This window comes from Podarcis vaucheri (assembly GCF_965113315.1).
Source record: "Podarcis vaucheri genome assembly, chromosome: 15".
Classification (NCBI taxonomy): Eukaryota; Metazoa; Chordata; class Lepidosauria; order Squamata; family Lacertidae; genus Podarcis; species Podarcis vaucheri.
The window spans coordinates 25985428-26010810 of NC_138753.1; the positions used below are offsets into that span (position 1 = coordinate 25985428).

The following is a 25383-nucleotide window of genomic DNA, read 5'->3' on the forward strand; positions in this document are numbered from 1 at the left end:
AGAAATAAAATCTTAGTGCAGTAACAGCCATTTTGGATGTGTAGGTGTAGACATGGCATTGTCAGGTATCCAAGGGATAAAACTTTGGAGAACCTAAAGACCAAGCCACTGCTTAAATGCTTACCAGCTGGTGTTGTAGGACTCCCCAACTTTCTGTCGTTTCGGACCATGCAGTTAGTCAATTAAGCACAGCTTCACCAGCCCTCCACTGTCACTCAGAAATCCTGGGAAGCAGTAAATGTCAGGCTTAACTGTGTGTGGCCAAGACCCTAGGTCAGTGCCACTTGTTGTGCCAAGTGAATAGACAGCTTCCATGTCGTTCCCAGCCATCCAAATTCATCATTAAACATGGGGTGGTTGATAGGATGGGTGGCAAACAACATGAGTGAGATAAAGCAGAACATCAAATATCATATAACAATGAGATGCCTTGTGAAAAACAACATACCGTATTTTTCTCTCTATAAGACACACTTTTCCCCTCCTAAAAAGTAAGGGGAAATGTGTGTGCGTCTTATAGGGTGAATGCAGGCGGGAGGCTCTGCTCAGTGCTCCCTTTAAAGAGCTGTGTGGAGCATCTTGCAGCTCTTGGGGGCTTTTCCCCAAGGAGGGAGAAGGGCAGCCCTTCTCGCAAGAGCCACACACACACACCGCATGCTCTTTAAAGGGAGCGTGGCTCTTGGGGGAGACTTAGCCGCACGCAGCCTCTCCCGGGCAGGGGGATGAAGGCTCTCCCTGCCCAGAAGAGGCTGCGCATGGCTATCCCACAAGCCAGGACAGCCGGCAGGATCGCTGCTCAGCGATCCTGCTTGCTGTCCTGGCTTCTGGGATTCAGATTTTTTTTCTTCTTGTTTTCCTCTTCCAAAAACTAGGTGTGTCTTATGGTCTGGTGCGTCTTATAGAGCGAAAAATACAGTATGTGGTATTTGACTTCCTCTGAAGGATCAGGCTTGCAGTTCGGGAGTACCCTGGTTCCACTGCTGGTCCTTGGATGCACAGGTGACTGCAATGTTCAGGAGTGCTTTTTCTCAGCTGTGACTGCAGTGCGAGCTGTGAAAAGGCAGAACTTGCCATAGTGATGCATGTCTTTGCTCACCTGATTAGATTAGCGGAACATGCTCTACGTGGGGAGCATGTTGGACATTTGAACGATGCTCAGAAACTACAGCTGGCACAAAATGCAATAGCCATTCTAGTGTTCATTTTTTCAAGATCATATTACACTGGTCCTAGGTAGATTGTACAGCCTTCTAATTTGTTTCCAGGCCTAATTCAAGATACTAGTGGTTAGGTATAAAGCTCTTAACAGGTTCAGGACCAATCTGAAGGACCACCTCTTTTCCTTACGTACCTCTCCATTCATTGAGCTCATCTTCCTATACTCTGTCGAATGTCCTGCTACCAAAAAGAGATTCAGTATTCAGTAAGTAGGGTTGCAGGACAGGACTTTTTCTATTGCAACCATCCCAGTTATGGAATCCCTTCCTTCAGGAGATCAGAGTGGTCCCATCCCTGGACTTTAGACATTTTGACAGAGACATACAGCTTGGTTTTTAATTGGAGACCATAGGTTTTCACTCTACTCATCTTGGTTTTTAATACTCTTGTTTTTAATTCTGCTATTGTTTCAACTGGTTTGTGGGTATTTCATTTTCTTTTTAACTGCCTTGGTGGCCTGCAGCACAAAAATGTTTAAAATAAAATATTGCGGTACGATGCCATGATGGTGCTCCTTTCCACAATTTCCATAACAACTGGGCAGGGGGCAATGATTTCTTGCAGCTGTAGTAGGCACTGCAACAAGCAAGTCAGAACTGCAAGAACACATACTTGAAATGGGGAGCTTAAAAAACAAAACAGTTTTTTTTCTGTTCTGAAACTTCATTGGTTAATGCAAACGTAACCCTTTTGTGCAATTCAGTCGGTCCCATGGGTATGAAGAATTACTATTATTCCTTTTATTGTGCCTGCAGTTAGAAATAATTGTGCTGTTTCCCCTAATTGCTCACCTGTGGGAGAAATGGGTTTTGTTCTTTATACAAATTAAAGACCTCTTTCAAGATTATTTTTATTTTTAGCAGTAGTATTTGGCATCTGAATTAAGCAGTTTCCTATTGCTAATAGTCACCCAGCTTACATTGACACAGGCTAACAATGCAGATAGATCCCATACTAGCTGTATCAGTCTGAACTTTTCACCCCTCCTCTGTCCATGTAGAGTGTGAGCATCTTATCCGGAGGATGCTGGTCCTGGATCCATCCAAGAGGCTGACAATTGCTCAGATCAAAGAGCACAAGTGGATGCTGGTAGAGGTTCCTGTTCAGAGACCTATTCTCTATCCCCAAGGACAAGAGAATGAGCCATCAATTGGAGAATACAATGAACAAGTTCTGCGGCTGATGCACAGCTTGGGAATAGACCAACAAAAAACCATTGAGGTAACACAGTCTTTTGTTGTTCGGGTGGAAGCTCATTTACAGTCCCTACTTTACAGGTCTGTCTGGTATCTTCCAAGTTTTTCACCTTTGCTGGGAAGGTCAAACTAGTAACATAATGGTGCAAGAGACTAAATGAGCCTAATGCCTTTGGGAAATGAATTTGCAGGGTAGAGGGAGTGAGGAGTGGGAAACCACCTGGTGGAGTTTAATGGGTATATTCTAGCATGCCCATCTCAAACCATCAGGAAAGGGACACTTTTCCAGTAATTCCCACAGCTGATTTTGCCAAGGTACACTCAGCTTTGATTGTACTGTGGAATATTGTAGCCCCTTCTTTTTTTTAAGTGAGAAATACAATTCATATTTTTCTGGAGATAATGTTTGATTTTCTTAAACTTTCACTGCCAAGCCTTCCTGTGTTTTATAGCCTGGAGTGGTGAAAATGTTCACATGTGCCTATTCTTCATTATATATTTACAGGGCAAGTTTGGGGAAATTTGAGGATAACAAGGGGAGCAAAAGAGGAAACGGACCTCACTTTGCTTTAAGCTTCTAAAATGTGAGATCTGACAAAGTAAAAATAAAATAAAAAAACAACCCTTAGAAAGGCAGCCAGTTGTCTTTATTTTTGGTGTCTCAGCTAGGATTCCAAATCAAGCCTCTTACCAGAAATAAATGCTGAAAAGCTCCCTGAGGAGTCTGTGTGATCACTTCCTTCAAAATGGTTGATATTTTTAGCCGGTGTGGAGTCTGCAGTATTAATGCTTCCTGCCAGAAAGTTGGCAGGAGGGAGGGCAGGGGGCAATGAAGCTTCTTTGCTCAGGGCTCCATTTCCCGTTGTGGCTCAAAATGTGGAATAGCCTAGGTTAAGGAACCTGTGGCCCTCCCAATGTTGTTGGAGTTCAGCTCCCATCAAGCAGGGCTCAGTGGTCAGGGGCAATGGGAACTGTAGTCCAGCAATATCTGGAGGGCCACAAGGTTCTCCATCCCTGGGCTAGGTGGTACTGTTTTGTGTTTGTTTTTTAAGGGTTAATAAACAGGCACAGACACACGCATTGCTGACAGTTCATTTGTGCAACTGACACTTTTGTAAAACTGCACTAAAGTCAATATGGGGTTCCAGGGCCCAATTAGCATTGTCATTTTGGGCTGGGAACAGAATTTGGAGCTAGAAGGGATTAAAACGTGTCTTGTTCCACCACCCAGCCACCCAAATGGCACTGTAGGATGTGCTTATGGAAAACATATTTATGCAGTCCCATCAAAGAGCTGATCAACACACAGCAGGCATCTCCCCTCCCTCCTTCGCCAGCTTATCTCAACAAGGTGAAAACTCCCTCCCAATCCCAAACATGCAGCCCAGTTCGACTCTAGGGAAAGAAAGACTCGCACTCCTCCCAAGGAAATGTTGTGGAACACTGCACCTCTCTGTATGCATATAGCTGTAGCAGTCTCTCACACACTGGAGAAAGGTAAAATATATTATTTGTCCTGATTTAACCTTTGGATGCCTGTTTTCTTCTCAGTCCTTGCAGGACAAGAGCTACAACCACTTTGCTGCTATCTATTACCTGCTCATAGAGAGGCTCAAGTCACATCGCAGTAGCTTCCCTGTGGAGCAGCGGCTCGATTCCCGCCAGCGACGACCGAGCACCATCGCTGAGCAAACAGTCGCCAAGGTAACTCCCTGTTCTAGGCACAGTTGTTACCACACAAGCCAGTCAGTGTTCAGTCACAGAGCTCTTCTTCCTACCCAGACAGACACACACACACACACACCCCAGCGACCTGTATTTTTAGACCTGGAACCTAGTTGAATATATAAAGGGCCTGCATATCATGGAAGCCTCCTTTGACTGTGGTTCTTTTTTAAGAAGGGTGAAAAGTCAGTCACAACAGTCCAGTTCCAGAAAGTGGTTCAGTTTGCTGCAGCAATAGGAAAATCGGTAAGAGGGGGACCTAGGCAGTTATTTTCCTTGGTGATTTTGCCTGAAGCTGATCAGATGCACCAAAATTTGAGCAAAAGCAATAAAGTGTTGTTTCATTCCTCTGTAATGAGCGCTGGTATTTTGGCTAAGAGCACAAACCAGAAAGTCTCCCATCTTGCCTATGCTGTGAACTCACTAACCTTGGGCTGGCCAATATCTCTCTCAGCCTCACCCAACCAACCTTCTCCATAATCTGCAATATGGGAATGGCAGTGCTGTCCTTCCATACAGGATCATTCTAAGCATGACTGTGATGTATGTGAATCTGAGCACATAGTATTCATTTGGCGTTATTTAGCTGATGGCTTTCCCCATGCCAATGCTCAGCTTTGGGCAGCTGTTGTGATTCTCCTGACTGGCAAGTCACAGGCAATGTTAGATCTTGAAGCCACAGACCAAGCACTGGCCCACATTAACACGCTCACGAACCAACTGGTGGTCTGGAAAGCAATCAAGCCATTAAAGTGCTTTCAAAACTCATTGGTAAAACAAGTTGACTGCATGGCACTGCGGAACTTTTATCACGGTGTTCCTGCAGGCTCTGCCTTGGCTTCGGAAGCCCTGATAAGATTGCAGCTGAATGTCACTCAGACATTTAAGGAGCAAAACATTGGGTGGCATCAGAGCTTCACTCACACAAATATGCTATTTTGAAGTTTGTCCTTTGTAGAATATGATAAATGGCAGTAGTTTGTCGTTTCCAACAGATCCCCAAATATTCTCGTATTTTGCAAACTCCCATGTTTTGTTTTGTGTTTAAATGTATAGAAACCAAGTATGTTGTGCTTAGCATTGGCAGTTTGAGATGTTTAATATACACTGACGGTTAATGTTGTGGATGTTGCAATCCCCTTGCTGGCAGGCATCTCACAGCCTCTGACTCTTTATTTAATCAGCATGATGCCAATAAAGTGAGCATTAAACCAGCACACGCTTAAAATAACAGTGAAGGCACAATCTAGCTTTTAGCCCTTGGAGAAGCCCTCATTCTTCCTTATGGCCTCCGCACAGTCCCACAAGTGTGACTAGGCATGCACAGTCTGAATTGCAGAACCTTCTGTGGCTTTAGGCAGGGCAAGAAGGTCTTGCTAAAAGCATTCTGGCTCTAAAACACAAGACCAGCACTTCCCTTCTTTGTTCTTCTCTGAGAAACGTTTGGTGTGAGCAGTTCAGTCTTGTGTATTGGTCATTCTCCTTTCCCCACCTATGTTAGGCTAGTTTTGCCTCACAGGTTGAGATCCCACCACTTCTATTATTCTCCAGGGGGTGTTATTGTTGTGCTCCATCCCATGTCCGATACTTCCTGGTTTCATTTCTGTTTTTTTGCATGCCTTCTAACAAACTGCTCTTTATTTCTCTTACTCTTTGTAGGCCCAGACTTCCGTAGCTCCCGTCAACCTGCGCCCCCAGAATGTCAGGCTGCTAAGGTCTCCTGGCCTCCCACCAACTTCCACTGCTGAAGCTTTCTCTTTCCCCCCTTCTGCCTGCCAGGCAGAATCGGCTTTCATGGAGGAAGAGAGAATCGACACACCAAAGGTAAGCTCTGCAATTCTCACATGCCATATTTAAGTCTCCTAGACCTTTGGAATTGTCCGTGCTTGGAGGAGGAGTTAGATTCATAGCTGAGCCGAGTAATGCTGAAGCAACTGAGCTAAGCATTAAGGAGCTTAATAGTGAGCTGTTTGCTAGCACAGGAAGCATCTACAAAAGATTGAGAGGCTTATATCAGGGGTGGGGAACCTTTTTCAGCCCAAGGGCCAAATCCCCTTGTGGGCATCCTTCCAGGGACCATGTGCCAGTGAGGCCCATCACCTGAGGTCTTTCATTGTGTGCCTCCTCCACGAGAGGTCCCAAGGGTGGCAACACGAGAGTGGGCCTTTTCTGCAGCCCTGACCTTGGTGGATGCAGAGAAAGCATTTGATAATGTTTCGTGGGTATTCATGCAAAAAACTTTGGAAATTATGAGTTTGGGCAAGAAAATATGTAGTAGTACAAAAGTGATTTATAATTCCCAAAAGGCCAGACTATCGGTGGTGAAACATCAGAAGCTTTTAGTATCTCTAAGGGAACAAGACAGGGCTGCCCTCTTTCTCCTCTCCTCTTTTTTACTGGAAGTATATTTGAAAGCAATAAGAGAAGACCCTAGAATAGAAGGAATTAAATTGGGACAAAGGGCCTCTAAGGTAAGAGCCTTCGCAGACAATCTAATAATTACAACAGAAAACCAGGGAGTATTGTAGCAATATTGGGGAAAACAAAGGAATTTGGACAATTATCAGGATTTATAGTTAATAAAGGAAAAACAAAACTCTTGGTAAAAAAAATTAGATATACAAGAAAAAGTAACGTTAGAAATAGAAACAGGACTTAAAATCACCAACAGAGCAAAGTATTTAGGATTTTGGATAACCATGAAAAACATTAAATTAAGAAAGACTTAGAAATCTGGAGCAAATTAAAACTCACATTGTGTGAAAGAATTTCTACAATCAAGATGGTAGTTTTACAAAAAATACTGTTCCTTTTTCAATCAATTCCAGTTCGTAATGACTTAAATTATTTTAAGGAATGGCACAGGTATTTGGTGAAATACATTTGGCAGGACAAAAAACCTAGAATTAAATTTAAATTATTAACAGACACCAAAGACAGAGGAGGGTTTTGAATGCCAGATTTTAGGATCTACTACGAAGCTGCCTGCCTGGTCTGGCTCAAGGAATGGATGATCTTCAAGAATACCAAATTATTGGATATTGAGGGCTGGGATAATATCGTGGGATGGCACAGATACCTGGGTTATAATAAAGTAAAAATTAACAAAGGATTCCTAAATCACATTATTAGGAAAGTCTTATATGAAGTTTGGGAAAAGAACAAAAAATTATTAGAACCAAAAACCCCATGATGGTTGTAACCAATGGAGGTAGAGGCAGCAAAAAGAAAACATATGGATTCAAATTGGTTGACATATAAAGATCTTTTAGAGGAAGTAAATAATAGATTACAAATGAAAAAATATGAAACAAGAAGACATATAGGAATAGGCTGGTTACAATACCATCAATTAAATGCAGTTTTTGAGGACAAGAAAGTAAAAGGATTTGATAAGAAATTATCTGAATTAGATGAAGAATTGATTATAAATGATGATAAAAAATCGATCCAGAATGTATAAACTATTATTAAATTGGCATTAAGAGACGAAGAGGTTAAAGATGTCATGGGCGAATGGGCACAAGATTTTGGTTATACAGTTGAATTAGAAAAATGGGGAAATTTATGGGAAAGAGACATTAGATTTACGACATGTTATACAATAAAAGAATTTTTTTTAAAGAAATGATGTACAGATGGTATCTTACACCCTCAAAATTGGCTAAAATGTACCAAAACACTAGTGGAAACTGTTGGAGGTGCAAACCTAAAGAAGGGAATTTCTTCCATATGTGGTGGACATTCCCCTAAAATTAAAATTTTTGGGAATACCATTTATGAAGAATTAAAGAAAATGTTAAGACATACTTTCCCCCAAAAAACCGGAAATGTTTTTATTGGGCCTATTAACAACAGACACCCCAAAAGAAACCAAAGGAATATTTTTGTGTGCAGTAACGGTGGCCAGGATAATAATTGCTAAACATTGGAAAGTAACATAACACCGACAAAAGAAGAATGGGTTCTTAAGCTGTCAGAATATCTTGAACTGGCCAAACTTCCAGGTTTAATAAGAAATTTATTCTAATGAGAAAATAAGGAGAGAGTGGGAAGTCTTTATAAATTATATAAAGAGAACTGATTCCCAGATTCATACTTGGTTTAGCTTAGAATAAAAATCTCACAGGTACCGATAATTAGAATATTTCTCCAAAAATTTAATCATTACAGACAACCAGTGATTTGAGGAATAAAGATCCACATGGAGTTAGTTGAAAGTCAATTTTTCTTCTTCTTCTTCTTGATATTATTTTTCGTTCTTCTTTTTCCTTTTTTAGGAGAATATAATGTTTTATATTTTTTATTGTAGTTTATGTTATTATGTTTACATCCTTGTAATTTTGTTTTTGTATTTTCTGTTTTTGTATTATTTGTTCATTTTATTCAATGATTGTTTGTATGATGGATAAGTATTTTTAAAAAATTAATGTGTTTTTTTTTTTTTAAAAAAAGAGGGAATGGGCCTTTTCTGCAGTGCCTCCTCATTTATGGAATACTCTCCCCAGGAAGCGTAGCCTGGTCCCTTCATTATACACCTTTAGGCGCCTGGCGAAAAAGTTCCTCTTCAACCAGGCCTTTAGTTGACCAGCATTCTATGTCCTTTAAAATGCGTTTGTAGGAGAGATAGTTTAGGCACTTAAACTCATGCAGAATATAGCAACTAATACTGTGAACTTGTATGACTTAAAGATCTTCCCTGGCTACTACTTTTGAGCAAAGTTCTGTCTGAGCATTCAGATCTTCATCAGAGCCCCTGCTCTGCCTGCCCCACTTTTAAAAATTGGTGAGTGGCTTTGAGGGAGAATGCCTTTTCTGTGGTGGCCCCTCATTTGAGGAAATCCCTATATCTACCTGCTAGGCACCAACTTCGTATTGCTTTTTTCACCCTGGAATTTAGTGGTATTTAAAGATTTTGACTACACTTCCTGTTAGGTTTAGTAGTGTTTATATGTTTTATTATTTTCTGTTGATATGGCTTTAACTGATCCCATGAGCTGCTTTAACAAAATCTTCCTAGAAATTTTCAGAGCAAAAAGTCAGCTCTTGGTTTTTGTGTTTTGGAGGGATGGGGGGGGGCTGTGCTTCCTTTTGCCTTTCACAGTCTGCTTGTGGTGGTGCATGAAGGCTCCCCATTTATTGATGGCGGTTGTGTGGGTGTCCTCCTCACTGTGGTTTCCCACCAGAGGTGTCTCCACTTATCAGTAGTGGGCAGCTAACAGAGGCCTGTGTGAACTGGGCTTATTGGCTACTTCACAGCAGCAGGAAGTGTGGGAGACCTGCAGGCATTTTCCTAGGGTGGACAGTGCAGAAAGGCCCTTGCGTTTCACAGTGGTGTGGTTTCCTATGCCACAAGATAAACAGGGTGCCTGAAGCAGCTGACTGTGTGTTCACAACTCAGCTGACTTCAGGGCAGCTGCAGCACCGGTTTCCACTGGCTAAAAAACAGCTTCTTAAGAAGTCAGGCCTGTTGCAAACTGCTTCCTCTCCCAAGTGGACAGCTCTACCTTTTACACACAGTGAGATGATGATATGAAGCTGAGCCAGGAGGGAGTTTGCCATACTTTTTTTGGTTACAGCTTCTGTTACTTAGTAGAAATTAACCAGCTCTTGTCACATAGAGGTTTCTTCAGTCCTTGCAGATACGAAGCCTTCTGCTGAAAAGTTTCCAGCGGGGTAGCTGTGCGGATTCTCTGTTGCAGCATAAACAACCAAGAGGCTTGTGGCACCGTAAGGGCTAACAGATTTATTATGGCATAAGCGAAATCTGTTAGTCTTTAAGGTGCTGCAAGGCTCGTTGCTGTTTATGCTGACAAGGACCCTCATGAGTTTTAGTTTACATTCACAGTGTTGAGGCTGCTTATTTGCAGCCAGCCTTAGACTTCTTTATGTAAACTTGCAGGTATGCTTGACTGCAGTTGCAAAATGAGTCCCCCTCCCCCAAATTTCCTTGTAAGCTGAGAATTTCCATGTTAATTTTCAGCTGTAATTGCAGTTTTCCTGCCTGTTTACATTATGTGATATTGGAAACTTGGCAGGCAGCAAGATGCTTTAATTGAAATGGTGTTATTAATGTTTGCTTTTAGTTCACTTCATGAGCAGTAACAAGCTTGCTGGGACCTTCAAGTTGTCAAAAAATATTAGAGACCTTCTGTCTCTAAAGCCTTTTTTTTGTTTGTTTTTTATTCTCCCACTTTGTAAGTCGAAATTCACAATCTGCTCCGGAGAATCACTAGTTCAGCTGCAGTCCCTTTAGATTTTGGCTCCTGTCGTTAATGCAAGAAAACTTGTATAAACTTCGTGCTCCTCTGCCGCTAACAGGCTGGCACTAAACCTGACTAATCGGATGTGACAGATCCACAATTGTGCAAAGGTACAGTTGCTCCAGTGAGCTTTGCACATTCACACATCAAGCTGAGAGGTCTGTGGTGATGGGTCTTGAAGGGAAGTGGGAATTAACCAGAATGGATGTGAGCTGGCAGGAGAAAAATATTCCGGAGCCTTTGTGACGACAGGAGCACAAAATAGGCCAGAAACACGTTTCTGTGGTGTGTGTATACCTACGTAATGACACGTTCTGTTCTTGCACAGTCATTGCCTCATTGATATTGGTGTGTTTTATGCCATCAGATTCAAATGACACCCTTGATTTAGGGCTTGCCAGGATGGGAGACTTCTATATATAAGAGCAGCATGTACTTGGCCTGTCTAGCCCAGTGTCATCCTGTACCACCAGATGACACAAAAGAGGCTTATAATTATTAGTTCGGTTTCTTTCATCCTTCATAAATACGCGTCTGTGCTTTTTATATGACAGCTTATGAATGTGGCTGCTTCCCGCACAGCTAGCTTCATGCTGTGGTGCTAAAATAAGAGGAGCAGGAATCAGAAGTAACCCCACCCTCCAAAAATGCATCTTGGGGTCAGTTACCTCTCTTTCAGAGGGTCTGCCCTAAGGTGATCTGGCAGTCCATAGTCTTCCATTGGGACCAGGAGGGATCGACACCTGAATACCCTTTCTAATCAGCATGCCTGACACCGAAATTATTCTCCTCGGATGCGAGAGTGCTTCAGCCTTACCACCATTTCTAAACACAAGGATTAAGAGATCTGTAAGCAGTTAGTTTTAGTGAGGTGTAGTATAGCTTTCTGCCTCTGATAAGGCTGGATAAACGTGAGCAGGGCTGTTACTATACAATACCCTGATTCTTGGCAAACTCTAGTCTAATCTCATGTACAGTTTGGAGTGGCAAAAGCATTCAGGCATATTGTGGAACCCCTCCCTCTTTAATCCAGGAGATTTCTCTTATAGCAGCTATTAAGGTTGTTGTTTTTTTTACTTGCTCCAAGCAACCTGAACAGTAAAATCTAGGAAACCTGTCTTAGCACTGGCCCATAGTTCTGCTGAATTGTTTGTCCTGTGTCGTGTCTGCTGACTGAATTAAGTTGTCTATGCCTTTGGCTGCTGCTTAACCAGCCCGGCTATTAACGGATAACTTGATTCTTGTTGTGATGCGGGTGGTAGCGTGGTGCCAGGCTTGGTGTTCCAGGAAACAGCCTGCCCAGCATAACACACAGCTCCATTGCTGAGTTAGCAGCTATAGGGCTATAGGGCTTAAGAGAAATCATTGCCTCAGAGGAGCAGGGAAACATGGAAGCTCACCCTCTCATTTTACAGCTGTGCTTCTTAAAATACTAAGACCTGCTTATACAGGAGGTGCTGTCCTGAACCTGTTTTTCTTCTGTGCTTGATTGTCAAATCCAATCTAGCAAGCGGGGCTTGACACGGTTTACCGTATTTGTTGCAGTCATCACCATGGGGCTGGTGTATCTTGGCTTCGTTCCCTGGTCTGATGACAGCAGCGCAAGGAGCTTTCCCCCAGAGATGTCTCCACATGTACAGGCTTGCAACTCTTAATCCAGATGAAGGCAGAGGCCACCCTTCATATCTTTGGGGGGGGGGAGACGCCTGCCATGCATGCTCTTCCCAGCACAGGTTCCTTTTTAGAGGCTAAGCTATGGCCAGTGCAGGCAACACCAGTGTCCTCCCTGTGTCCTAAATGTAGTTGTAGCTGGAAGTGTCAGCTAGACGTCCTGTGGTAAAACAAACAGCGGCGCTCCCGTAACCCGGCTGTGGGATCAGGGTTGCCTCTGAAATGTTCTTGTCTCCTGCAGTTGGCAAATTGCAAAACTGCCTTCTGTTAGACATGGAAGTTGCTTTGGTTAGTCTTTCAGTGTCTCAGTATAGGAAACAAACAAAAATCATTTCTGGGTCCAAAACAAGTCATGGAATGGACGTTATTGTGCTATCTGGCCGAGACACCAGTGTCTTTAATCTACTGTTGTTAGCTGGATCCTTTTTTAAGCAGAGATGGAGAACGTGTGGTCCTCCAGTGATGTTGTGAGACTGTACTTCCTCTCACCCCTGAGCATTTGCTGGTGCTGATGGAGATGACCTGTGAAGATAAGCAGGTTCCCTGCATATGTTTCAAAGGGAGTTGTGGCACTGCCCATCCTAGGGAGGTAACCACCAGCTATAGGAGCCTGAAAAGATGCAAGGAGGTCTTCTGCAAGGTGATTTTCAAAACCCCTTTAAACCTGGGTGGGTTTTTAAGCAACTGCAACAAGAAGAAATCTGATTTACCATATTGAAATCAGTAACGATATCAAAGCATTTAACATCCTGCACATAAGCAAGGATGAAAGTAGCTCCATCATAAGGCAGAATCTGAAGTACTTTCACTTGCATCAAAATCAGTTGCCAGAGCAGCCCAACAGGTATTTCTGGGGTTGACGCAACACACAAATGACTGGGTAAAATGCATAGAGTTTCATTTGACCTGAGAAAGTTCTCTTCAACCAGGTGCAGAGTTGCTCTGGATTTTTGCTTCCACACCTTGCAGAATCAACCTTCAGTGCTGCCTTGTGGAGCCAATTTGTCATCAGGTTCATATGTGAAATCCGGTGGGGGGGGCAGATGCACAAAGTTGATGCAAATTATTTTTTCCCCCTTTATTTTTTTGCTGATAACACCAAGGCTCCATTTTAGAGGTCGCCAAATGTGTTTCTCCAAGGGGGGGGGGAGGTCACAGAGAACATGCTCCCCTCGCCCCAGAATTGGAGCCCTATCCAAGATATGTTCCCATGTGTGATAGACTGCAGTCAAACTTGAATATATTTTTTAGGTATCAGTGCAATCTCCTAGAGAAACGGGAACTTGGCCCAACCTCAGCAGCTCAGCAATTAGCTAATTTTGAAGCTGATCCCCTGAGACAGATTTCTTGATGGAATTCAGGAACAGCTGCTTAAATGTCTGGGAATTAGTCAAGAGCAGCAAGGTCACTCATCAGCTGGTTGGGAGGCCTCTTTATTGGAAGAGCAGGGCACCTGGGGCACAGCATTCTGGGAACATCTCCTCTGCAAGGCCCAAATGGGCAAGAGCACCTAAGCCTGTTCATGGGGGTTGCACAGGAGAGTTCCTAGTCAATTGTGCCCTAGTCCGTAGCCCCTGAGAGGAAGCAGCGCAGCTCTCTAGCTAGCTAGTAATCCTGAGCTGGTATGAAGTTGCTGGACCTTTTCATTGCTGTGACAAATGCTCATGGGAGGTGGTTGTTTTCTGGAAGGTAGCTGCCACAGAGAAGCCCCAGAGAATAGAGAGAGAGGGTTGTCTGTTAGTAGTTTAACTTGTGCTACCTAGGAGTGGGGGGTGGGATTTCTCCTGAGTTAGTGTGCCTGTTTTCACCAGGAAAAGATGGCCCTGTAAGAAAAGACCAACTCTCACTGTTCTCTCTCTCTCTCTCTCTCTCTCTCTCTCTCTCTCTCTCTCGTGTGTCTTGCCAGCTCTGCTCTTGACATTTTATCAAGCAGCATCATGGTTTGTAGCACTCTGGTTGTATTCAATCAACAGATTGCCTCTACTGTGTTTTCGGATGCTGCTCAGTATCATAATTGTCTCTCACTTGACAGAGATTTCAAATGTCACAGAGTCTCTGCATACAAGTGCCACTAAGTAGATATTGTGTGTTTGTGGTTCTCCTCACCCTCCTTTTCTTAATGCATTAGGTGAATGGCTGCCTGTTGGATCCCATCCCCCCAATGATGGGAAGGAAAGGATGCCAGTCCCTGCCAAGCAGTATGATGGAGACTTCCATTGATGAAGGGATAGAGACAGAGGGAGAGTCGGAAGAGGATCCTGCTCGGGCGTTTGCAGCCCTGCAAGCCACTCGCTGTGGGAAGAGGCGTCACACTCTGGCAGAAGTAACCAATCAGCTGGTTGTCATGCCGGGCACAGGTAAGTAAGTGGTCCAGGCTAGAGCCTAGGAAGTTGGAGTGGCGCCACAGCTCAGCTGGTTCATCCTTCCCTAACCTGGTGCCCTCCACATGTTTTGGGCTTCAGCATCCAAACAAGTCCCATGCTTCCTGGGGCTAATGGGAGTGGTAGTCAAAAATATCTGAAGGGCACCAAGTTGACTGGCTGGTTGGGCTAGTCCAGTCCTGCCCTAGGTCAGGATAGTATTCCTTATGTGAATCCACCTAATTCCAACTGCGGTATGTTGTAGACTGAGAGCAGGGGCACATGGAAGAGGGGAAAAGCTTGTTTTCTCCTGCTCTGGAGGGTGGGACTCAAACCAATGGCTTCAAGTTGCAAAAAATGAGATTCTGGCTAAACATCGGGAAGAACTTTCTGACAGTAAGAGCTGTTTGACAGTGGAACAGTTTCCCCCAGGAGGTGGTGGACTCGTCATTCCTTGGAGGTTTTTTAAGCAGAGCTTGGATAGTCATCTGTTATGGATGCTTTAGCTGAGATTCCAGCATTGCAGGGGGTTGGACTAGATGACCCTCAGGGTCCCCTCCAACTCTGATTCTATTATTTTAAAGGGCCTGTGGTGGACTTCCAGGGAGAGAGACGTTTGGTTATACACTGAAGGCAACTTGAGGCAGAGGGTGGGGGGGGTTGAGGTCTTGGCCTAATTTTCATGCCTCACTGAATTTAGCAGCCAACAAAGACAAGCCCTGTGTGCACGGGGGGTGCAGTTATTACCTTGGAGCCAACAATGAATTTGCTTTGTAGGAAGATAAGAATGATAAATGTACAGATGGTTTCTGCTTGTTTTGCCAAGCACTCTCATGACAGTGTTCAAAGGCTGGGAAGAGCAAACAGTGTCAGCTAAGGAGCCACCAGTTAGTGAATGTTTCATAGCACTGGGAGCCAGTGGTATAGCCCCCAGGAGAACATCTCTCCATCATTCCTGTGCAAATGGGAGGAGGCTGCTGTTCCACCATCACTTGAGAACTTATTGGTGCTTGTTCAGTAACTGCGGGTGTGTGTGTGTGTGTGTGTGTGTGTGTGTGTGTGTAATTCCTCCACCCTCAAATCTGCTTTAAAAAATCACAGTGGTGACGCAGCAAGAATCATTCTGCCAAAATTGCTGTTGAGCAAACAGCGTCTGTGGAGACACCAAGAGGGTCATAATGTAAACCAACATACAGGAGAGTTTCATTGTAATGTTTAGAGCATCGACCTTCAGATGCCCTTGCTACGTTCCAGCCTCGCCACGTACACAGTGTGTGTATATATTGCGATAAGCAAGGCTGGAATCGCAGAGAAGCAACTGCCTGGCAAATGCCCCTTGTGACTTCATGCGAAAGTGTTTGCATGATTTTTTCCCTCTAAACGTGAGAAGGTTGTCTGTGCTCCTTTCCAAATATGTGTCATATCTGTTCACAATTGCTGTAGTAGAAAAGCAGTATTCAGCTCACAGTGCGTTTTGGGCAATTTTAAGAAGAAAACCAAAATGACTTGTCCTTAAAAGGTATCTTTTTCACTTTTCAAATGTGAAAATAAAAAATTCCAGGTGGTAGCATATTTTGTCTGACTGTGCCAATTCACACGGCCATCTGCCATCATTGTTTGAACCTGTCTGTTTCTGCAGTGTTGGAAAAGGGCTAAAGCAATGCAGCCTTGCTCTTTTGGAGGCTATCTTAACATGTTCCAGCTAGCCACTAGAGACGTGGCTTTAGACACAGCAGCTTAGTTTGCTTTGGTAGGTGATTGCTCATTCCACTTACTATGGATTTTCCTGTGTTCTAAAGGGAAAGTCTTTTCCATGGATGAGAACCAGTCCTTGAGCAGCGTCGACTCTGAATATGACATGGGATCCATCCAGAGAGACCTCAACTTTCTAGAAGACACTCCTTCCCTGAAGGAAATGGTGCTTGCCAATCAGCCAGCTCCTAGGATGACGCCTCCTTTCATAGGCCTGAGACCCGCTAATCCGGCCATGCAGGCTCTGGCCTCCCACAAACGAGAGGCCCACAACCGTTCCCCTGTCAGCTTCCGAGAGGGGCGCAGAGCGTCAGACACATCCCTAACACAAGGTACCTTCCGTTAAGAAATCAAGGTGTATGGGCTGCAGCTGTTGGGGCAGGCAGTCTGGGTGGGGTGTGCCCTGCTACCTGGGTCAGGCTGATGGCTTTGGGGTGGCCCCATGGTTGTCCTGGCAGCCAGGAAGTCCTGAACTGCCCCAGTTCTAAACTGACAGTTAAGATAGGACTTCAGCATATGGCAAGAGCTATACAACAAAGATGCTAAACGTATGGACGATAAAAGTATCAATGACGACTAGCCATGATGTCTAGGCTCTGCCTCCACATTCAGAGGCAGCAGAACTTCTGAATACCAGTTTCTGGAAACCACAGAAGGGGAAAGCGCCCTTGTGTTCAGGTCCTGCTTGTAGTTTTTCTGTGAACATCTGGCTGGACGCTGTGAAAACAGGATGTTGTACTAAATGGGCCACAGTCCTGGTCCAGCAAGCTCTTCTTATGCTCTTATTTACCACCATATTTCTTTTTGGGTGGTGGGAAGGAGAGGAGGGGATTGTGGGGCTGTCTCACAGTGCAACCTACTAACAAGTAAGCCCTATTGAGTTCAATTGGAGCTATTCCTAGGGCAGGGGTCTGCAACCCGCGGCTCCGGAGCCACATGTGGCTCTTTTACACCTTTGCCGCGGCTCCGGGGCGGATACTAGCGAGGGGAGGAGGCGCATTGTGCGCCCCAACACTCCCCACTGGCGGGCACTGTACTGGCTGTGACGTCGCATGGGGGCGGTGCGTGCGTTAGTCCCAACGTCACCTTCCCACCCGCTGTCAGATCGCGGCTCTGGAGATATATTTGTTTTAAATGTCGCAATGGTTTTGCGGCTCCCAGTTGTTTTTATCCTTCGGAAACGGGTCCAAGTGGCTCTTTTTGTCTTAAAGGTTGCAGACCCCTGTCCTAGGGTGTTTAGGATTGCAGCCTACATACTTATCTGTTTTGTGCAACCTGTTGGTGTTCCCTAGTGCACATGGGCCTCTATATCAGGGTTTCTCAAATTGGGTCTCCAGCTGTTTTTTAGACTACAACTCCCATCATCCCTCGCTAGCAGGACCATTGGTCAGGTATGGTGGGAATTGTAGTCCAAAAACAGCTGGAGACCCAAGGTTAGGAAACCCTGCTCTATATATACCTTCAGCTTTTTAGAAATTGTATGTGGATGTCCTGGAAATACATGTACATCACAGGTGCAAATAGCAAAACCCCAAAATAAACTAACAATTCAAAGCAGAGAGCTGCTCACAATTTTAACATCCAGGGATTGCTTTCCTTCTAAAAACTGCTCTGCCTTGTCCTCAATCCAGGAATTGTGGCATTTAGGCAGCATCTTCAGAATCTAGCCCGAACCAAAGGAATCCTGGAGCTTAACAAAGTCCAGCTGTTCTATGAACAGATGAGGTCGGAAGATGAGCCTGCCCTTGCCTCCACGTCTCCCCATCTGCAAGACCTCAGGAGTGGTCCCCAGCAGGTACGCCATTTCTGGGGCATGTTTGCCATATCTCTTGTGAGTCATGGAGTCTTGCAGCCCTCCTTAAGCTACTCCAGCTGAAGCAGCACAGAGAAGTCAGAATGTGTCGGTAGGCAGAGAGAGCAAACTTAACTGGGGCACCTGCCACACAAGAAGCCAACAAATCTGAGCTGGGTGTAATTCCTTAGCTTTCATCTGGGTTTTGTTACCATTTTAAGTTCTGCATTTCCAAATCTGAAACCTCTTGATGCCAGGGTGGGTTTGATTGGCATTCAGAGTACTGTATAGGAATGAGGAGGTTGTGGACCTCAGGTCTGTGTGGAAGGGGTTGGGAGCTCTGCAGGCCAGGCGTATACAATACATGAGCCACTAAAAGACTCCTACTCAGAGGAGATCCGTTCAAATTAATAGATGTGGCTGACAGGCTCGTTAAGTTCAGTGAAGCTACTCTAAGTAGAAGTTAGTTGGATAACACCAGCAACCTGTGATTTCTCTAGGAAGCAGGCATCACTCACAAACATGCAGGCTTGCTGACCGCACTTGGGGATTTTGAAACTTCTTTCCAGCCTGGCTGGATGGCAGAGGGTTGGACCTGCATTCAGGTCATTTGCCCGGCTCCTGATCCGGCTCTCGTTTCGATGGACTTTGCTACTTGTCAGAGTTTTAAGTGGGAAATGTGGCCTCTGGATCAGCAGAAGGTCTCTACAGCACGTTCATCCTTTCCCTCTTTCTCTCTCTCTCTGTCTGTCTGTCTCTCTCTCTCCCCCAAGGAGGAAACACCCCAACAGCAGGAAGCTGCCTCTGCTTTTGCTAACGGCATCCATCCCCAGTTGCTCTCTAGGCGGCAGAGCTTAGAAACGCAGTACTTGCAGCACAGACTCCAGGTACGGTGCCACCTTTGGAAGAGTTAGGCCACTTCAAACAACACAGACGTTTATAGGGAGTGCTGTTGCCTCTCCTTCTCTCTTGTCTCCCCACTAAAATGGGTCGAGATATAAGACACACTACTCTCCCCTCCTCCAGGGTTTCAAATAAAGCCATGGGGCTCTCGTGGCCGGCTGCACATATCATGGCAAAACTAGTTGTGATGGGCTTACCAGCAAGCTCAGTCCCTACATTATTTCAGTAGCCAACTAACGTATTATTTTGTATAAAGCATTGTGTATATGATGATACAGCGAGTCTTCCTTGTTTCAGAAGCCCAGTCTGCTTTCAAAAGCTCAAAACGCCTGCCAGGTTTTTTGCAAGGAATTACCCCGGAGCCTGGAGCAGCAGTTACAGGAACACAGGTGAGCGAGAAGGAAGCAGCGCCCACTGCTTTGGACCTGCTTGTATATATAAGCTTGCTTTAAGAGTCGGGGGAGCTTAATTAGGATGCTTTCCCACCCACCTCCAGATTAATGTGTCTTTGGATGAGGGCTCACAAGAATGCAATTCTTTATAGCATAAGAGGGGTGGATGGTTCCCAGGTGATCTCCAACAGTTGCCACTCAGTGCATGTATGCGGGCAGCACTGAATTGTCGTAGGTGTGTTGCCCCATTCTCCTTGTCAGCAGTGTTCCTCTCCAGATTGAATTGTGAGCCAGTCCGAAAAGCAGGGAAGGAATTCACATATTTGCTTCTTGCTTCAGGCTGAGATGGCTCTGCCTTGTAGACCTGGAAACCTCCAATGCAAAATTTGTCACCCCAAGGTTCTCCCAAAGCCTCCTTCAGCTCATTTTGTATATTTTCCTGCTTTTAAAATCTGTGCTTAAAAGTGCGTACTGCATAGAATTAGAGCAGCGGTGTTCGTTCCTTGGTCTATCTTGGTTTCCTTGATCCTTAAAGAAAATAATTCAAAAACTGATGTTTTTAAAAAGACTTAGTTTGAATTAATTTGGGGGCAGTGCAGCTTTAGACTAGATGTCATTTTCTTTATGTCTGATGCTAGCTTGGCAATCCAAAATCCTTGCCTCTAGAGGAGAAGAAAGTGGCATGGCTTTTAAGAAACTGGCTGAACCAACTTTTCTCGCCCTCTCTCGATCCAGGTTGCACCAGAAGCGGCTGTTTCTCCAGAAGCAATCCCAGCTGCAGGCGTATTTCAACCAGATGCAAATAGCGGAGAGTACCTACCCCAGACCAAGCCAGCTGTCCCTCACATGCCACGAGGAGCAGCAGCCACCACCCCCTCCCCAGTTCAGTCTGGTGCAGCCCCTGAGCCCCGTCATGGAGCCTTCTGCCGAACAAATGCAATACGACCCTTTCCTTAGCCAATACCAGAAGCTTCAACTTGACCAGCCACCCTCACCCCCGATCCACGGTTCCTCTCGACTGCCCTCGCAGATCCCCCTGCAACAGCAGCAGTATCCCTATCAGACTTGCGAATTGCCCGTTGGCACCTCGTCCGAACCAGACTATGCCAGCCAGCATCCATATCCCCTGGGCCCGACCCAGCAGAGCAGTGTAGCAATGACCGACAGCCGGCGGAGTTCAGACCCTCCTGGATCCCAGTCTAGCTACGAGGCGTTAGGCCTGGTGGAGCTGCCGGGGCTCTTTGATTGTGAAATGATGGAGACTGTTGACCCCCAACATGGTGGCTACGTCTTGGTGAACTAGCAAGTTTTGGAGTGTTGTGGATGGAAGGTGGATTGTTTGAAGTGAAGGACGGAAATGCATGTGGATTTCCATGTACGTCCCATCCCTAAAATTCATGGTTTGTGACCCAACCCTTGACCTTAACAGATGATTATACAAACCCTCCTAAATTGGTACTAGCAGGGGAATGACTGAGCATCACTCGCTCTGCAAGGAAACTCGATGGCAGGGGTTGTGGAGGCAAGGTACTGCACTTTCGATAGAAGAGGGGACTACTTTGAAAGGAAAGAGGTGAGACACTTGCAGGGAAGAAGGAGATCTGCAAACCACGCAGCCCCTGTCGGAGGAAGCCTGGAAGGGATCAAGAAGAGTAGCGAACATGGGACGACACCATGGTACTTGGCAATAAAAGCAATACATTTTTCATTGGAACGCTGCAAAGTTGTGCGCTGATATTGAAGCAAATCAGGAACGTAGCGTGCTGGGGATCGAACAACCTTTCTCTGAGCTGCCGGTGTAGAACTTGACTGCAGCCGATCCTCAGAGGACTCACGTGGCGCCTCTCACAATCTCCACTTCTTTCTGTTGACTCTCGCCAGGAAATTCCTGATCTTTATGAACCCTGACAAGCCCCTGGATCTTGTGACGAAAGGGTCCATATACCGTTGTCAAAAGAAGGCTGGAGTTGGACATCCAGGATTTTCACAGAACTTAAAAGTGTGTTGGAAGCCCCTCCAGAGATCAATGGACAAGAATGTGGAGGTGGGGGGGGGAAGACCCAGGGGTGTGTGGGGAGGCTATACAATGTTGCCCCTTGGGGGAGCATGGGGGGAGCTGTGATCACTGGAGAAGTAGTTATAAGCTGCCCTTTGTTGCTTTTCTGTTTTAAAAGAAGAAGCAACTTTACTTTGGACTAAGCAGTGTGTATTGCTTTTGGTTTCTTAGGCTTTGTATATTTCGACAGTTATTTAGGGAATTAGCATTTTAAGGACGAAACAAAATGAGCTTATCAGAAAACCCATGTGAAGTGATAGTGCTGTGCCTTTTTGGGTTCATTTTGAGATTCTTACGCTTTTTCTTTTTTTTTCTTTTTCTGAAGTAGAAAATACCCCCGTTTGTGTCCATGCTGACGCCAAAGTCCCTTCAGAGCTCAAATTCCACCATGTGGAATGCAGGTTTAACGTTCTCCTTAAGTGTTTCTGACTTGTTCATCATTAGTATATCTGAAATGTTAAAAAGTATTACAGCAATATTTAGGATCAATAACTGTTGACTTGTTAACCACTTCAACAGGCATCTGCTCTATCAAGCGTTTGGCCGAGACCTTTTGCGATGCATGACACGCTGGCCACAAAACCATAGGAAAGAATACAGAGGATCCCTTGAATTTGTCACGTAAGAGGATTTAGATAATAATAAATGCCGTGACAGTGTTAGGAAAGGCACTACGGGTTACTGAGCATCCTGCTGGGAGCAGATGAAGATTTAAGCACAACACAGATTTGTTTTAAGCACAAAGAACAATGGATTAGCAAAGTCGATCTGGCTGAAGACAAATGTAGGCCTGGTTCTCAACTGAGGGGCTCAACTGGCGCCTGAGCTCCACCACTTTGGGCTGCAGGTGTGGCCGTGCCCCATCCGGGCCCTTCTGGGTGTGGGGCAGCAGAGGGAAGGCAGCTGGCAGGAAGCAGCTGGCAATAGGACCTCTGCAGCTACAACCTGTTTTCAAGGTATTCAGATGCTTTAAAGAAAAGAAGCACAAACCTCAAGCCCTCTCGCTCCCCAAGTTGCTGAAATGGTGCCTTGTCAGGCTTCCCAGTTTTCTAAACGAAAGGTTCCCAACGGAGAACTTCCAGTTCAGCCCTAATTTGGAGGGGGCTTGTAAGGCGGAACATTCCATCCTGTGAGCCCCCCTCCAGCCCTGCCCCCCACCTACAGTCTGAAATGGTGCAGCCCAGCTTGGTGGTGAGAACTGTGCCTCTCTTCTTCAAGGGGAAACTGTACCCCTCCCCTCCCGACCCATTTTCGTCCATGTGCCGCATTCACACTGTGCGATGCTTAAACTTCCCGTTTTAATTGCCACACCAACTGTTTGCTCCTAGCTGCTGTCTTTGCCATTAATTCCCCCCCCCCCGCCTCAGTTAAGTTTTGAACTCTCAGAGAAATGAGTGACTTGGAGACAGGCTTTGATTCAGCAAGGAGCTGTGTCCTGAAGAGACCTCTTGCCTTGCGGAATTCCTTCCTGTGGACGATCCTTGCCCTTAGGAACCGGGACCTTTGGGTTCTTGAGAGGCGAGCCAGGAATTAATAACCTTCCGTTGACTTGTAAACTACTGAAGCACGTTGACTTAAGGTGCTTTTCCCACAAGGAAATCCTTTCCTGCTATATCCTATGCACTTTGGGTGGGGAGGAGAGGTCAGCCAAGCTGACGCCAACTGCCTTATTTCCTTGTAAGCAGTGGGAGGAACCCCCACTGGCCCTTGAGACCTGCCCACCCAGCTGCTAACCTCTTACTTTATTCAGTTTGCATATGGTGGTGGTGCTGTGAGCAAGCTTAGGTCAGCCATTCCTCTCCCCTTTGCTCTGTGGAGAAGGCAACCTCAGCCTTTGGACCCTGTCCAACCCACAGAAGTTTTTCACCGGGGGCATTGCAGCAACGGTCTATGTTAGCCAAAACCTTGATGGGCTGGACGCCACGTTCAGACCTTGCATTGTCTACTCTACCCCCCATGTCCTTAGTCTCCGGAGCTGTTTCTCACAATAGGAGGAGGCTTTCATTGTGCGTGGAAGATATAAGCGCTGTTATGTTGGTGGTCCTTGACTTAACGCCCAGGAGATTCGTGAGCTGGCATCTCCTTTGCAAGACGTTACTCCGTGGCGACTGGGAGTAAGATTTGTTAGGATCCCAGCTCGCGTCCTTGCAGAGGGCAGCCGAAGAGCAGAGATCCACCAAGGAATAACGCAGCTTTGGCCTGCACAGCTTTTCCTTCCCCTGGGTGGGGTGGGGGCATCCAGAGCACAACCTGTAGCCAGCCTCAGGAGGTGGCTGTAGCTCCATATCCAGGTGCAGAGAAGTGATAAGCATCACTTTCCTTGGCAGTCGCTTTGTACCTCAGCAGATGGGGCAGAAGTTCTGAATGTTGAACTATATCAGGCATAGCTAACCCCTTCTGCTTAACAGCTTGTGTTTCGGAACATTTGTTGTCATTTATATTACAACAGAGGAAACCCTTTTTCTTAACTCTACATATCCTTAGCGCACTTGCCCGCCTTCTCTCTCTCTCTCTCGCTCTCTCCGTCTTTCTCTCTCTCTTAACTACTCCTTCAGAATAGCCGCTTCTGTCGAGTCTGCTGTTGATGTCTGTTGTTAGAGGATTTGTGTATACTACTGTATAACAATTACTAGCTTTATTAGTTTTAATACAGGTTCCTTTGAAGAGACTTTGGTGAGATGTACATGGGGCGGGGGGGTTAAACAAATTTTTCATATGGAGACAAGTGCAATATGTGTGTGTGGTACGTTCTTTAATGTATTTTTTTAAGAAGAGTTAAAAGGGTTTTAGTCTTCGCTTTGGGAGAAATGCACTAGTTTGGTCAGCGCCGGTTTTTGGCGCATCCATCTGTAGAATCAACACGCAGTTGGTATGCTGGACTCTGTAAAAGCAATTACCGTGTATTAATGCAAAATAAAGAACATGGACCTTCTGGTTTTTATATATATATATATACATAAAAATAATAATTGGTGAGCTGCAGTGGCCTTCTCTGTTCCTTTGCACTCCATGTTTGGTAGCCTTTCCCCTGGAGGAGATTCTGCACGCAAAAGGCACCTGTAGGCAACAAATTGAAAAACCCGATTCTCAAAAGGCTTCCTTCCCAAGTCCTGTAAGAATAGTCAGCCACCTTTGGGTCTGGAAGCAAACAGTGAGAAGAGTTTTTACTTTGCAGGCAGCCTGCCAGAAAGAGACTGAGCAAGGAGTGATGTCCTGGACTGCAGAAGCACCTACTGCATAGGCATTTTCTCTCTTGGGACTCCACACCTTCACCCCTGGAAAATAACCAGGCTTTTTAAGTTGCAATAGACTTTGAGCGGTCTTTGTGGAATTGTCAAGTTGCCGGGGTAGAGCAAAACTAGGAGACGGCTGAATGCCTAGTAGCACTGGGGCAGGAGGGAGTGCCTCTGCCCTTTTACCTTTAGGATCAAACCATTAATGGGAAATATATTGTTTCCCTTTCAGAAATCTGATGTGTAGAGCAAATCTCACCCCTGTTTCTCTCCCTTTGCCATGCCCTGACCTTCCCTCCTAACATATTTTTGGTGCCACCACTGGCAGGGAAGTGCAGACATATACTCGGCAGAATATATAATATGTAACATGAAAAGCAAACCATCTTCTTGCCAAAGTAGTTTCTTCATCAAGGTGTCAAGCGGCCCTGTTCGATTCACGCTCTGTTGTTGACATCGGGGGGAGGATATTATGGTGATGAAAAACAGGGGCAACATTACAAGATGTCATTGCAACGATTCTCCTTTTCTTGTACTTTCTCTCCATTAGGATATAAATAATTCTGTTTGCCAGATATGATGGGAGTTGCAAATGGATTCCATAGATTAATTGGGGAACTTAAAAAATAATAATACTATATTCAGACTTGTTTTTCAGTGCAAGGCAGAGCCAGGCTTTGCAGAGAAGTCATACGCTAATCAGAAGCTACGTCTAGCAAATCTGAGACATTTGATAAGCAACAACATCTGTGTGTGGTTATATAAAATCTTAAGGTCTCTCTACTCAGTAATGTGTGTGATGGAAGAAACTGATTTGAGAAG

The 25383-nt window shown here is 45.2% G+C and overlaps 1 protein-coding gene across 1 annotated transcript in view; it reads left to right on the top strand.

Annotated features, from left to right (window-relative positions):
• The window catches only part of SIK2 (salt inducible kinase 2), an 80529-nt gene extending 56269 nt beyond the window's left edge, over positions 1 to 24260 (top strand). The window contains 9 exon segments of the mRNA XM_082200940.1: positions 2219 to 2439; positions 3966 to 4118; positions 5799 to 5963; positions 14202 to 14430; positions 16233 to 16517; positions 17817 to 17980; positions 18751 to 18864; positions 19178 to 19269; positions 20008 to 24260. Coding sequence (XP_082057066.1) covers positions 2219 to 2439; positions 3966 to 4118; positions 5799 to 5963; positions 14202 to 14430; positions 16233 to 16517; positions 17817 to 17980; positions 18751 to 18864; positions 19178 to 19269; positions 20008 to 20575 — 1991 coding nt within the window. The 3' untranslated portion in view covers positions 20576 to 24260.
• Positions 24261 to 25383: the final 1123 nt, after the last annotated feature.